Source organism: Paramormyrops kingsleyae, chromosome 16 (assembly GCF_048594095.1).
Source record: "Paramormyrops kingsleyae isolate MSU_618 chromosome 16, PKINGS_0.4, whole genome shotgun sequence".
Lineage (NCBI taxonomy): Eukaryota > Metazoa > Chordata > Actinopteri > Osteoglossiformes > Mormyridae > Paramormyrops > Paramormyrops kingsleyae.
This window is the reverse complement of record NC_132812.1, coordinates 23,328,149-23,341,655: the sequence shown is the minus strand read 5'-3', so window position 1 is coordinate 23,341,655 and position 13,507 is coordinate 23,328,149. Positions and strand designations below refer to the sequence as shown.

General features: G+C 41.9%; 1 protein-coding gene across 4 annotated transcripts; it reads right to left on the bottom strand.

Annotated features, from left to right (window-relative positions):
* Nucleotides 1-56: 56 nt before the first annotated feature.
* LOC111858395 (speckle-type POZ protein-like A) lies at nucleotides 57-12,129 on the bottom strand. Of its 4 annotated transcripts, none has more exons than XM_023840147.2 (12): nucleotides 11,908-12,129; nucleotides 9,854-10,033; nucleotides 8,300-8,442; nucleotides 7,104-7,225; nucleotides 6,589-6,740; nucleotides 6,189-6,316; nucleotides 4,756-4,933; nucleotides 4,469-4,524; nucleotides 4,240-4,362; nucleotides 2,997-3,139; nucleotides 2,846-2,899; nucleotides 57-956 (listed from the first exon to the last, which is right to left on the bottom strand). In XM_023840147.2, exons 3-12 carry the CDS (start codon nucleotides 8,375-8,377, stop codon nucleotides 812-814), a joined length of 1,179 nt encoding a protein of 392 aa, XP_023695915.1. In that variant the 5' UTR covers nucleotides 8,378-8,442; nucleotides 9,854-10,033; nucleotides 11,908-12,129; the 3' UTR covers nucleotides 57-811. The 4 variants fall into 4 exon arrangements, with proteins under 4 accessions (XP_023695915.1, XP_072556521.1, XP_072556522.1 ...); XM_072700420.1 differs by having other exon boundaries at nucleotides 11,916-12,129; XM_072700422.1 differs by having other exon boundaries at nucleotides 816-956; nucleotides 2,993-3,139.
* Nucleotides 12,130-13,507: the final 1,378 nt, after the last annotated feature.

Below are 13,507 nucleotides of genomic sequence, written 5' to 3'. Positions count from 1 at the left end.
TTAGGAGAAAGTGAAAAATGACACTCCAAACTCGAAGAAGTCCACTACAAGTAAAATCTTAACAAAATCTTCATATTTTACCAATATTTTTTAAAACAGATCCAGAATACAAAAAGTATTCAGTTAATTTCTTTACATCCGCATTACAAAAATTCTCATACTGCAAGTCACTCAAGTATTCCCATCCAATAGGTCTGGTTCATGCTCACACGCCTGTACTTAAGATGGTAAGCTTCCTTTGTGAGAAAACGGTGCCATCAATATGGGGCATATCTCAACTGTAAAAAGAGGAAATGGACTTTCACTGGGAAGGCTCGCACTTTTAAAATGTCAGCTAACAAACAGGGCTAAACATTCGACATATGCAGTGTCTCCCATTAAATCAATGACGCATTCATATAGAACTCTGTGATAAAAAAAAACACTGCATTATGGGAACTAGTGCAATCTGGAGAAAGCCTGGTCTCTCTTGACAAGGCAGGCACACAGTTAAATAAAGACATAATATAAACTCTGGAGAAATGGCATAAAGTTTTAAGGCCATCTGACATTACTGAAACTGAGAAAGGCTGAGGGGTGAAACTGAACAATTCCGTCTGATAAACAAGTTAAACGTTACACATTTGTGGTCAACCAGAGATCAATCAGAATTACACATGTATATGTGAGCCAGTTTGGGGCAACTCTGCTATAAAAATAAACTGAATTGAACTGAATCAAGTAGTGGGGGAACAGGAAGAGGTTCACACAGCAGTCCAAAGCTTCCCATGTTTGCCCCCAGGAAAGTCTTTTAAAAAAAAAAAAAAAGCGGTCAAGACTGTTTCAGCCTCTTGCGGGGCAGACTGAAAGGAGGACACTGCGCAGAGGCCAGTGCGCGGAAGGCTTCGGCCACCAGGTGAGGGTGCGACTGGATCATTGACTTCCAGCCGGCCGTCTCCATTATGTCCGTCGTATGACTGGAAAGAAGAAAATGACCTTTTTTAGGGCATAGAGAGGCACACACAAAGACCTCACATAAATTCATATTCTATAATATAATTTTGTGTTTTTCCACTGGCATATGGGATCCAGCCAGTACCCAACCCATACTGGGAACAGGCACTAGAGCACGGTTCCAGCTCACTTCTGCATTCTACTGCAGAAAGGTAGGCTCAGTAAAGGGGGTGCCGGGTTCAGAGAGTGACAGCGACATAAAACCTAAGACATTTAATAACTGTTCAGACTGCACATCATGATTTAGTATATGCTAATTTCCGCTAACACATATATGAGAATCACTGTGTAATGTTAGCGTTAAATGCTAGTGGAATTGGCATTAGCTTGCATAAGTTTGTGTTACAAATCCATTCAGCTCAGCCATTCTATAGCACTCAGTAGTAGAGCACTACAGTGCGAAACTACCAATAATGAATAATCTATAGAACATGCCGTTTTTCCTTCAGATAATCCATGCATATCGACTCATATCAACAGCTCTTTTTAGACTCCATGCATTATGACCAATAGGACTGGTGGCGATGCAACCAGCTGTTGTCACGCTTTTGGCCCTGCTAGAAAGCGAGACCGTGTCAGCGCGTGTATGCTGTCGGTACAGCGCACATAATTCACAATGGAAAACTCTCTCTTTGCAGTTTGGCTAGAGTATGGTGCGGTACTTGGTGGCAGTAGGGAAGCGCCAAAGGTGAGTACAGTGACCCCCGCCGATCGCGGAAGTTACGTTCCAGACCCATCAGCGATAGGTGAAAATCCGCAATATAGAAAAACCATATAAACATTTTTTTTTCTATAGTTTAAGCTTTAAAATACCCCTCCCACACGCTTTAAACATGTAAACTTATTAAAACAACACATATATGTGGATGATGGGATAAGGATGAGTAACATAACAATAATAGAAAGACAATATGAAATGTGTATATTATATATATATATATATTACACACACACCTATCTCTGTATATGTAATGAAAAATATAAAAATGAAAACCTATATGGCTCTTTTATATTTTTTCCATCCTTCCTGATGTAGCGTACCGTCGATTCATTCAAGCCGTAACGGCGAGCAACGTCCGCGTAACGCTTTCCTTCCCGAAACGTATCCAGGACTTTTACCTTCTCCTGAACGGCGCTGGCACTCAGGCTCACTATCAGAAGGCTTAGAAGATGCGGGACGTTTGGGAGCCACTGTAGGGCTTTAAACGAAATGAAAACAAAACAAATCGGACCGCAAGCAAGGGACGCGATACCTGGAGAGCTGAGACACGTCGGGGAGTAATCTGCGGTATAGCGGGGGTGCGATCGCCGATCTGCGATATAGCGGGGATCACTGTGTGTGTGTGTGTGATTTTTTATATATATTTATATTATATTATATTATATATACTCTCTCTCTCTCCAAAAACAAATCCTGCCTTTCACACAAATACGCAAGATGGCTAGAAGGCTGTGCTCTGTAACCAACAGAGTACTTGAGTGTCTGGTGTATTCATGTGAACAGGTGACATTAGGGAGGCCACAACCGAAAATGTCTATAGGACTCCCCCTGAACCATGGCCATGTCGACGATGAGGCTATCGGACATATGCTGGGATACAGACAGAAGTTGCCTCATTGCAATTTCCTCCGTGCGCCATTCAGAAATTGATCCCTTTTCCCAACGTTATCCGGGAAAGATTTCATTAATAATGCTGATACAGAGATAGGGAAGCCAGTGAAGAACGAAGCCAGCCTATCCATTTGTGCTCCCAAAAAAAAAAAAAAAAAAAAAGGCACTGTAATGCATCTTGGCGGATGAGATAAGGGTTTGTTATTAATCGTGTGTCAAACACATCAGCTAATTGCATACTTGCTATTCCAGTTTTTTCCATCTTTACAGCCCAGCTGTCGCAGGACGCTGCACCTATGATAAGAACAGAAAAAACAAAAGAAAAATGTTCAAACTCGCACTCCACAAAGGTGGCACAAATTCACCACAGAGCGCCCGTCGCGATACCTGCCTGTTAATGAAATCTATGGCTTGTGCCTTCAGCTGCTCTGCGCTGTGCAGGTCTGCGAGGATGAGGACATCGGCCACATTCTCCACGGAGAGACTGCTGCACAGCGCTTCCTCACACATGACCTTTAACCTCTCCAGAGCGTACTGGGATGGCAGGGGGGGTGGAGACAGCAGGGGAGAGGAGCGCCAGACAGGACGATAAGTTTCACCCGCAGTAACCTCGCTCCGGTCGCCTCTTAAGAAACGGCCAGACAGGCAGAAAACCGCAGGAAATCGAAGATCAAAAGAACTTTCAGGTCACTGGAATTAAGCTTCTTAAAAAAACCTGGCCAAGAAATTGAGTGAGGAGGGGGGGGGGGGGCTCTGGAAATACAGGTTCTTGTATCACAGTCCAACTCATCATTCTGGTATATACAGTCATGGAAAAAAATTGAGACCACTCTTTTTTTAAAACAAATCTGCATGTTTAAATCCTGGTTTAATTCTGGTTCTGCTGGCAGAAGGCTACACTGAGCAGCAGTTTGCTTCTAGGTTCAAAAATTCTCAGACAGCAGTACACAAGAATAAGGAGCTGCTGGGAATGACCAGAAACCAGCCAGGCAAAGGGCAGAAGTGACTTTCTAATGACCGTCAACTTATCCGACAGTTTATCATGAAGAATCGGAAGATGACATCAAGTGACTTTCAAAAAGAACAGGAAACATTAAGTGCAGGTGTGAGGTTCACTGCTAGGACAGTTCGCATCAGGCTCCTAGAAGCAGGACCGAAGCCCCATACAAGCAAGGAAGAAGCCCTTCATTAATAAGAAACAGAGAAGAACCAAGGTGTAGTTTTTACTATTATATCATATATATTTTGCATATTTATATTCAGAGACACACCCATAAAGTGAGAAATAAAAAGCAAAAAATTGTGCTGTGGTCTGAATTTTTACCATGGCTGCATCTTCTATGACTAAAATTAAGAGCGATTTTGGATGATTCTCAATAGAGCGTTTTAGGTACTGAACAAACCCACTTTTCCTTTATACCATCTAGTACTAAAACCCTACCATGGTCAACCCAACATCTAACTAAGCTGGGCTATTCGGAGGCGACACAGGAAAACAAGGCAGACATTTTTAATAAAGAACCGACATGAAAGCGAGACTCCTGCTGCCTCAGCTTCCCCTTTGACCAGATCGCTCTCTAAAGCCACGATCCGACCCAGAGGACCAGTAAACACGGACGTCACAAACAGCTAACCTTGTCTGCTGCAGCCAACAAGTTGTCAGCCATTTTCTCCAGATTCGGTGCTTTCCCTGTGTAAATGAAGCTCATCATCTCTTTGAAAACATCAGGCTCAATGTCGCTTATATCTACGCGGTTCTGTGGGAATGCACAGTGCACATGTCATTTCAAAAAGGAAAAGGAAAGGATTTAGTGCAGGTCACTCAGTACACTTCACCATAGACGTCCTTTGAGATATACGTACTTTTTTACTTTCCTCCATTTCGTGCTCGAACATGGCATTAAAAACAGGCGATCTCGCTGTGAAATGGTACAAAACGGAAAAAATGAAACATTATAATAGCTCAGAGCTCAATCAGCTCAGACAGCTGTAGTGAGAATTTGTTAAGCAGCGAGAATTAAAAGGTGTCATACTTATGGTCCACGTTATGAGAACTGCCGCAAACTATGTATAAAAGGAGCAGACTCCTCAACATCAGAGCCATACTGATAGTCAGCATGGTGGGAAGTGGACGAGGGAAACGGCTTTACCTGCTAATATGGATTTGTGAGCCTTGAACTCCTGCCCGCATACGTAAAGGCTGCAGTCGGTGAAACGGGAGAATTCCCAAAGGTTCCCGAGGTCGTCCGACAGCTGGCACTCCGGAACCTTCAGCATGTTCATGTTGGACTGGCCGGAGATGTTCACGGAGTCCTGGACTACACTCACCTAGGACAGTTACTACACTTACTACACTGCACACAGAATGCTGCAGAAAGCACTACACAAAATGGCCTCTTCCCAAAGTGAAGAATGTACTAGTTGGGCCAACATACAGGAAGACACCCAGGAAACCAGGGAGTAACAGGTACTTCCAACGTGACTCGAACACAGAACGTAACCAAACTGGCTCCCTGCTGCCCTTATAACACAACCAATCAAATTTTAAATTAAACAGCTAATAAGCAAATGTTCCAGTCCAATTTTCATCCGGCAAGAGAAAAAAAATTGCCAATTAGCCTACAAATGCTGATGATGCTCACAAAAGTGAACCTGTACTCGGAATTTCAATATTTTTATTCCAGGAAGCATTTATTTTCCATTTAGGGACAGCTTTAATTTAATATTGTCTATAATGGAAGGAAAATATTCCTTTGGAGATCTTTTACAACCTTCTACAATGATAAATCAATGTTTAATTGTGCAAGAAGAAATTCCAGCTCATTTCACGAGATGTTTTAATCCAGGGAGAATTAAGATCTACTTGAGACCAGTAACACATAGAACACATTAGAACGACTGTCCATTTTATGTAAAGTTTCTATAATCATTAGTTATCCCCTGCTTATCTCGCCACCAAAGTGAGATTTCCAGTTTTGATGTTACACTGCAATTATACACAAAAAACACAATTCTTAAAATGAGCGTTTCCTGCAGACATTCCATGTTTTTGCTCCGACTGGGAGCTGGGAGGAAGCAAAAATGTGAACATTCTGGCAGGGAGCTGGGATGGATCCAAAATGTGGACCATCTCTGGGTCCCTGGGGATTGGGTTGGGAAACACTGTTTTAAATGTAATGAAGTCTCGATGTTTTTTTCGTTCATTTTTGTTTAAAATACTACCTTTAGCTCAAATATCATTACCATTTTAACCGTTTAAATTTCAGGAACTGAAGTAATACTTTTGTAAATTCTATTTCAATTTTCTGGTATTCTATAATATATAAATACAGGTATAAGAAAATTCATATACATAAATGCATAAACTAGATAGGTAACAATGACTGTCGGCCGCTTCAACATAAAGTATGAATGAAACACTTTGGCCTGAAAAATCAAAATGATGAATGTTAGTGACTATGAAAGGTGATATTCAGTGAGGAAAATGAGAGACTGAACAAGAAACTATCTTTTTTTCTTGAATCACACATATTTCGGTTTCACAGACCATGAGAAGGAATAGCTGACAAGCGGGTACGATTACCTCACAGAACAGCGTGAGTTTGTCATCGGGTAGGAGGCCGTTTGCTTCGTCAAGCAAAAAATCTCTCCTAATGAACTTCTTGAATCCCCAGTCCTTCCCTTGAACAAACCGGTATGCTCTTTGGCTTTCTGGAAATGACACGGTTCGGTTACATTTGAAGGACCCCGCTTCTTATGAGATTAACATATATGGTCAGTGGGCCATAGCAGAAAACACAGTAGGAGAAAAACCACAATATTACAAGACTGAGGCCATGGTTCATTGAACGTTCTAGAACATTCTGATACCATTACACAGATTACAAAGTGAGACCAAATAAACGCCAGGTAACGTTCAGCTGCCACAAGCTTAAGTGTCATAACGCACCATGCAGACATCCCACAATGCAGCAGGTCCTCACCCATGGCTTTAGTTTCCTCTCTCTTCGCGTTGAGCAAAGAGAACTTGAACTTCGCCCTTACTTCGCTTTTCGGACAGCTGACGAGCAGCAGGTATAGCGACAAATAGTCCTTGCTCTCGTCATCGAGCCCTTTGGGGTTCACACGCAGACACCTGCCAGAAGGAGAGGGGAACAGTGTGAAACGTTCAGTGACGGACATCCGTCAGGTCACTGGGAAACGCGCACAAGGCCCAGTTTGATTAAAGGATGCCCACGTGGGGCCAGCAGACGAGGAAGGTAAGCCATGTACAAAAACAGTGAAAGTGCCGTACCGTGTGCTTAGCGAGGATGTGGGAATTAAGCGGATTCTGTCCTCTCCGCTTCCTAAAGAGGACTGACAGAGCTGGGCTTTGCCCAAAAGCCATCCTGGGATTTCACACCCATCTTACTGCCTATAAACTGGCAGTCAGTGCAGGGCTCTCAGTTTCCCCGATAATTTCCCAGCGGTGGGTCACGTCCGTAGCAGGACCTCTTACCATTTCATCTTGTCATTTGGACCAGACGAGAAGGTTGAACTCTTCAGCACCTCCCCCATTTCTTCTCGGCAAAAGCTGAAGTTGTTTATGGTCCACATGTAGGAGAACTTCACTACCTTCACCTAACAAAACACCACATTCCGAGTAAATTCCAGCACTTCGCTCCCAATCGGGCATTTGGAGAAACGAAACATTATATGTCCACATTATATGATTACCATTTAAGAGGACGTCTTCCTGAGATAATCAGATTTAACAGAATTACTACTGGGCATCTTGCTGGTGAGGCAGCAGTCAGCCAATACATAGAAATATTCTTAGATTCTCCTATATATTAAAGAAATAGAATCAGTTTCTGTAATAAATTTCACACAGCTGCATAAACGAAACAAACTAATAAAATGTCTCATCATTAGGCGTAACTTATGAAATGTTTCTTATCAGTACTGTTGCAACTAAATAAAACAAGACAGTATATGAGAAACAAATTCAGAAGAGCATTGTTCTGAAGTCATATTGAGAGATGGTGTATTATAAGACAGCTGCCCCTTGTTGCAATTAAGTTAAAATATGTTTAATAAAAATATTTTGGTCGTATCACGTTTAGTGTAAACGGCAGGAAATAAGCAAAGTAACACCATTACATTTTTCTATAGCTAAAAATACATTCAGTAATTGAGGCTTAATGGCTGGAACGAGTGAAGCCAGGAGAAGCATTACTTTCAGACAACAAAGGAGCCTTAATTCTCATAATGTGAACTTGACGTCTAGAGGCATGGGTCAAACTCTGAGTAACTCAACAGGGGAAAACACACAGCAGCCTCTAGACTCACACTGACATTAATCCAAGAAGAAAAATATATAAAAAGGGAAAGCAAGGACCCAAGAGGAGGACTGCAAAAGGCACCTGACTTCCATGGATTATTGTTTGAATTACACTCCAGGAACTTCAATAGGAACGAAATAGTATAGCTTGCATAACATTTGCAAAACTTTACAAAATACCCCATCCGTGAATTTCAGCTCAAGTTAAAAGGTTAAAACAGTTGATCATATAGCCCAAAACATGGGCGTTTCATGTACATATGAACCTAAAATTGCATGTGTACAGTATTAATCATTTTGTAAAGTGAAAAATACAACAATGAAGAAGCAGAAGCACACTCTGCAACACACAACAAATATAAGCTAATTACCTGCGTGTAGCACCAGCTCTCAGCCACGGGCCCGGTGGCCATTTCCCCTGGCGGGGGAGGGGTGGGGACCTTTGCCATTGCCAGCTTAGCTCCCCCCAGGGCAGAAGAGCCGACGTCCCTTTAAATCTCACCACTTAACCTTACTGGAGGAAGGGAGCGGAGACATTATCAGGAAATAAATAAATAAACAAGCCGAGCCAATTTCACACCGTGCCTCAACCGGGCAGGTCAGGCTCGCACTTCACTTTCATCAGGGCCCTATTTAGGGGGCAAAACGGCATCGGATCTCAGAAATTAGCCTCCGAGGAGGAGAGGGGAGCGTAACGAGGGCGGCTGGGAATCTCAAAGCTAGTTGCATGATGCTTGCTCCTAGAAAGACTGTCCAGACTAACGTAGTGTTAAATCAACAATATTCCACGGAATATTACGTAAATTCTCAGAAGGGGTGGCGGCAATTTTGGCCATAACTGGAAGCAAACCTGAGGGAGGGTGAAACCATTTTCTGGGACTCCCTTTTGCCCTGACAGACAGGTTTTTTGTCATCAGTCACAGCAAGTCCCCTGCAGGTCTGCACATGCTCCGTAGCTAACTGAGGGCAACAGCACAAGCCGGGGCACATCCTGAAGTGCCCCCCCCCCCAAATTCCATTTGTTCCTTCTCTAGGACTGAGCAGCCCTGTGTGTACGGCCTCAGACGAGCCCGCACAATGAAAGGCAGGTGACAGATTCACACCAAGCAATTCAAATCAGGGGATACAGTAAGAAACAATAACTATTCTCAATATAGCACCAGGTGCAACATTTTCATTACTAACTGCCAACCAAAAATAAAACTGACGATAATTAATTCTTCACACGACGGAGGCTGTGATGACTGTTTTCACTTAACAGTATTAGTCATCTTTTGCTTACCAGTGACAATTTCAACATCCGTAGTGAGTTCAGGGGAAAGAAAAAAAATTAAAAAAACAAATAAATGAGCAGAGCATGTTTTGACACGTCCGAATAAAGGGACCTTGAGCCGGGGAAAAATAAACCTATTCCCCAGGGTAGCGATGCTCACTGTTTTAACATCGATGTCTGACATTGGTTTATAATCAAAGCATAAAGTTAGCTGAAGAACCTCTCTTCCTAACCATTACTCCTCACTCAATGATGAAGTGCATGTCGACAAAGCCAACGGGTTAAACAGGGGAGAAATATCTACCCAACCCCTAGCTTGAAATAAGTTAACCTTTAATAATACATATTTAATACAAAAAAAAAATAAGCATCAGGCACAACGGACAATGTTTTCTGTTAAAATTAAATAAGTGGGGAAAAGGTTACCTAATTAAAGTATTTACTTACTACAGACTAGAGTTAATCATCTCTTATGAAGAACATACAAAACTTAACAGTTCAGAGTTGCCTCTTCTATATAATTAAAAAAGCTGAAATGCTTCATGGTAACTTCAAAGTAAAATTAAAACCAATACGCAAGGAATCTGTAAAACCCTATGAAGACAATTCGAAATTCTAATTAAATGAATTTATGAAATTGTGTTGTACTTACAAAATATTTTATGAAGAGCATATATCTCATGCTATCCTTGTTGACATCCCCCTATGCAGTCTGACAGAAAGGTGGGGGGGGGAGGGGGGGGGGGGAAGGAGCGACCCAAAGGGTACGACGGGAGGGCAGACGGGCTAAATAATCACAGCATGTCTGTTGGCCTCTTCTGTTGAACCCATCCTAAAGAAAAAGCAACATTTTTATCTTCATTTTTATTTTTCAGAAATTTCAGATGAGCAAGAAGGATCTGTCAACTGCATTAAATGCCAAACATAAACTATAAAATGAAATCACATGAACCTCAAAACCTGGACCAGGATTTAGAAGATGGGTGGGAGGATGAAGACAATTTTTTGAAAATATGGTCACTGTGTCAAAATCGCGCACCACTCAACAAAAAAACTCCACCTGTTAGACACTAAAAACTTTCCCATAAATATTTCAAACATTTAACATACTTTCTGGGAAGTGCAAATAAATAGATCTGAATTGGCTCTAGTTCCGCATTAAGTTTTTTTATTATTGTTGACACAGGTCATACAAGATATACCACATGTTAAGATAAATGAGATACCTACGGTCTAGCTACAGACCTTTGTATTAGGGGCACAGATCTACCATTTAGGCATCTGATGTTGCTACAAAGCATTATGAGGCACAAAGCATAATGGATGTTTCTACTGAGTTTGGGGAATGGTAGAACTTGTGTACTTTACTGAATTATGGGTTCACATTTTTCAAATAACACCATATTTCAAGTGATTAGTTATAAATATCTAGTGCATGAAAAGGTGGCATCAAACTCCTTGCTGGATTGAACACAGACAGTTAATATTGTATTAGATAAGAGAAAAAAAATCCCTGTTCTGGTTGATACCACAAAAAGGTTAGAGATCAGAACATGACAGTTGAATATCAGAAACCAGCTCGATTTCGTTTCCTCTGTTAAATTAACGGAAATGCACCTAACGCACAAAAAAAGCCTAACCCAAACGCCTGAAGACGGTAGACGTGACCTGGCTACAACCACAGCAAACGTCCCGAACTCAACGCTGTTAGTACATGTCGATCCGCTGATGAATTCCTGGGGGGGGGGGGGGGTCTCTTCGCCACGGAACTCAGAGATAAGATAAGATTCAGATAAGATACGATACTGTATTAGGGTACGTAGCAATTCATGTGGGAAGATGAGCCGGTTCATTACATATAGGGTACACGACAAACATGTACACCGACGAACATAGTACACGTGTGTATGTAACAGGCGTGTATGTGTAATATGGCAGCATCGTGCCAAAATGTAACAAAACAAACATCGATCTAAAAGTACTTAGTGCTAAAGTGTCTGATTTAGCTAACTGTGTTACACGATCGGACATAAGGAGCATACTCATAAGCATGAGACGTCAGCTCCTGGGGATGATCCAGACTAGCCAGTCAGTTAACTAGGTACAAAGTTTCGAAACGGTGTTGGCGTGAATCACTTGGGAAACTTTTTAAGTGTCGCATTTTCACTCGCATAGACAATAAACTCAAATGACCCCACTTCGGCATGATTTTGCGAAGGCAGGCGGTACTTTTTGGGTAAACAGAGGGAATTACCCAGTTACCCCATCTGTAAAGCGATATACCCCCACCGGCCGGGCATACATCCACACACGTACCCACACGGTCCGATTCAGAGCCGGTGGGGGGGGAAGCAGTCACACCGGAGGCACAGGCCAGTCGGCATGGGGAAAACCCCAGCTAGGGCTCCGGGCCGCTTCCCCGGCCGGCGTCTCAGCCCGCAGGCGGAACGCGAGCGCTGACTGGGGGGTTTACTCAGGCGAACCGGCTCGGCCTAAGTGACCCTCCCGGCCCATAACGAGCACCGCATCCAGGAAAAAAAGGCCTATCAAAAAAATTCACCCGAGTTTCTCAAAGTATCTCATATCACGTTAAGACGAGCAGACAGAACCGGCAGCGGCGTTTAAAACGCCCAGGCGTCACCGACATCACTTCTTTGTGTGAGAAACCCCACACCGTTGGAGGAAAATAATAATAAAACCATTTACCTACGAACCTTTCCTTTACTCCTCCAGCAAAGTCAGACCCTCGGGGGGGTCGTTGGTGCCGCTCACCCCGTCCCAGTGTTGTTTCAAATTCGGGGAAACAGAACTTTTTTTAAAAATTCTCCCCAATATAAAAAATTGTGTTTTTCTTCTGTCTCAAAACAGCTCGAAGCCCATAGCAGTTTCGGGGGCTCTCTCGAGCCTGCCTCCGCCGCGCACTGCGCATGCGCGCCACTCCAACTTCCTGATGCCGGCATACTGCAATTAATACTGCATGTGCATTTTTTTCACGGAAATAAGTTATTTCCATGCAATGACTTTAATTATTCCAGAGACTTATATTTAATGGCAAAGGGTTTTAACTTGTGGGGAAATGTTTTAAAAAAGTTGCGGCTGCTGGAAAATCCAGTATCACTTCAAATTAAACGGTTCAGTTGACGCCGTAATTATACCATCCAATAACAAAACTTAAAAAGTATCCAGTACTCAATCGGGCGCCTTGTTTTTTTAATATATACCAATATACATTTACCACAAGTGGGACTGATGGAATTCTGCGTGGTTTTTCGATTAGAAGGCACGTTGCCTCGTATAACAACACGATTTCTGGGTGCTTTTAATTTTGTTAGCCGTTTCTGAATCGTGAAAGCATATGTAAAAATGTAATAGTGAGATATAGCACTGTAATTCCAAGGTATTGATGAACTTGTATTTTGAATTCGCGCATTCGTAATTAGCTTGTGATTAATGATATTTGTGGATGTATTGGCTGTGTTTTGAGTAAATTATTATTAATTAATGAAGTAGATTATCCCTATCAGTCGTTTGTGTACCTCGGACCTATTAAATTAACATTTTCTACATTTGTTTATATTTTAGTTTTTTAGTTTGTTAAATCTGATACAGCATTGATTATGTGATAAATCGTAATATTAGCTATGCTCAATAAGGATTTTAGTATTTGGTGTTTAATATACACATCTTAACTTATTTAAATGAACTCTAATTTCAAATGAATATATGAATATTAAATAGCGGTATGGAACAGTGACCATGTCCAAAAACAAGAAAAAACGAAAGCATCCAGGTGGGACAGTGGCCTTAGTGTATGTTTGTGTGTATCCTGCAATGGACTGGCATAACATTAAGGCTGTTCTCTTGCCTCATTGCTGTACATCCTGCAATAGGCTTCCTTTGGTCCCGTACTGGATACGGTGCTCTGTAGACGGTGGAATAGGATGGAAATAGGGTTGCGGTTTTGTGGTTTTCCTATTTCATGTTTAATTGCCCACGCTTAAAATGAATCCAGATTGTTTACTTATCTCTAATTTCTGAAGCCTTAGGAATGGTAGCTTAGTTGGTAGCTCTGTGCTTGCATATCTCCAGAGAATTATACCCTGGTTTTATGTGTGTAGAGCATCTTCTCCCTTTGTTACTAACATCTTTGGACTTCTTGTGTGGTTGAAACTGTACATAGAAATTGTTCTTAGTATCTGTGCACTGGAATAAGGCCAAACGTGTACACTGTGGCACTATACACACTGACGTCGGAAAGAAAAACAATGGAAAACAATATCATAATTATTATGAAAAGTTTGTCATT

What these genes read in the sequence shown, in the direction of transcription:
- LOC111858395 (XM_023840147.2), bottom strand. Translation starts at nt 8,377, where the DNA reads ATGGCAAAGGTCCCCACCCCTCCCCCGCCAGGGGAAATGGCCACCGGG. An exon ending in AACTCACGCTGTTCTGTGAG is followed by an intron (nt 4,934 to 6,188) that starts GTAATCGTACCC and finishes TAACTGTCCTAG; the next exon opens with GTGAGTGTAGTCCAGGACTC. An exon ending in GGAAAAAACTGGAATAGCAA is followed by an intron (nt 957 to 2,845) that starts GTATGCAATTAG and finishes TCTTCTTTCCAG; the next exon opens with TCATACGACGGACATAATGG.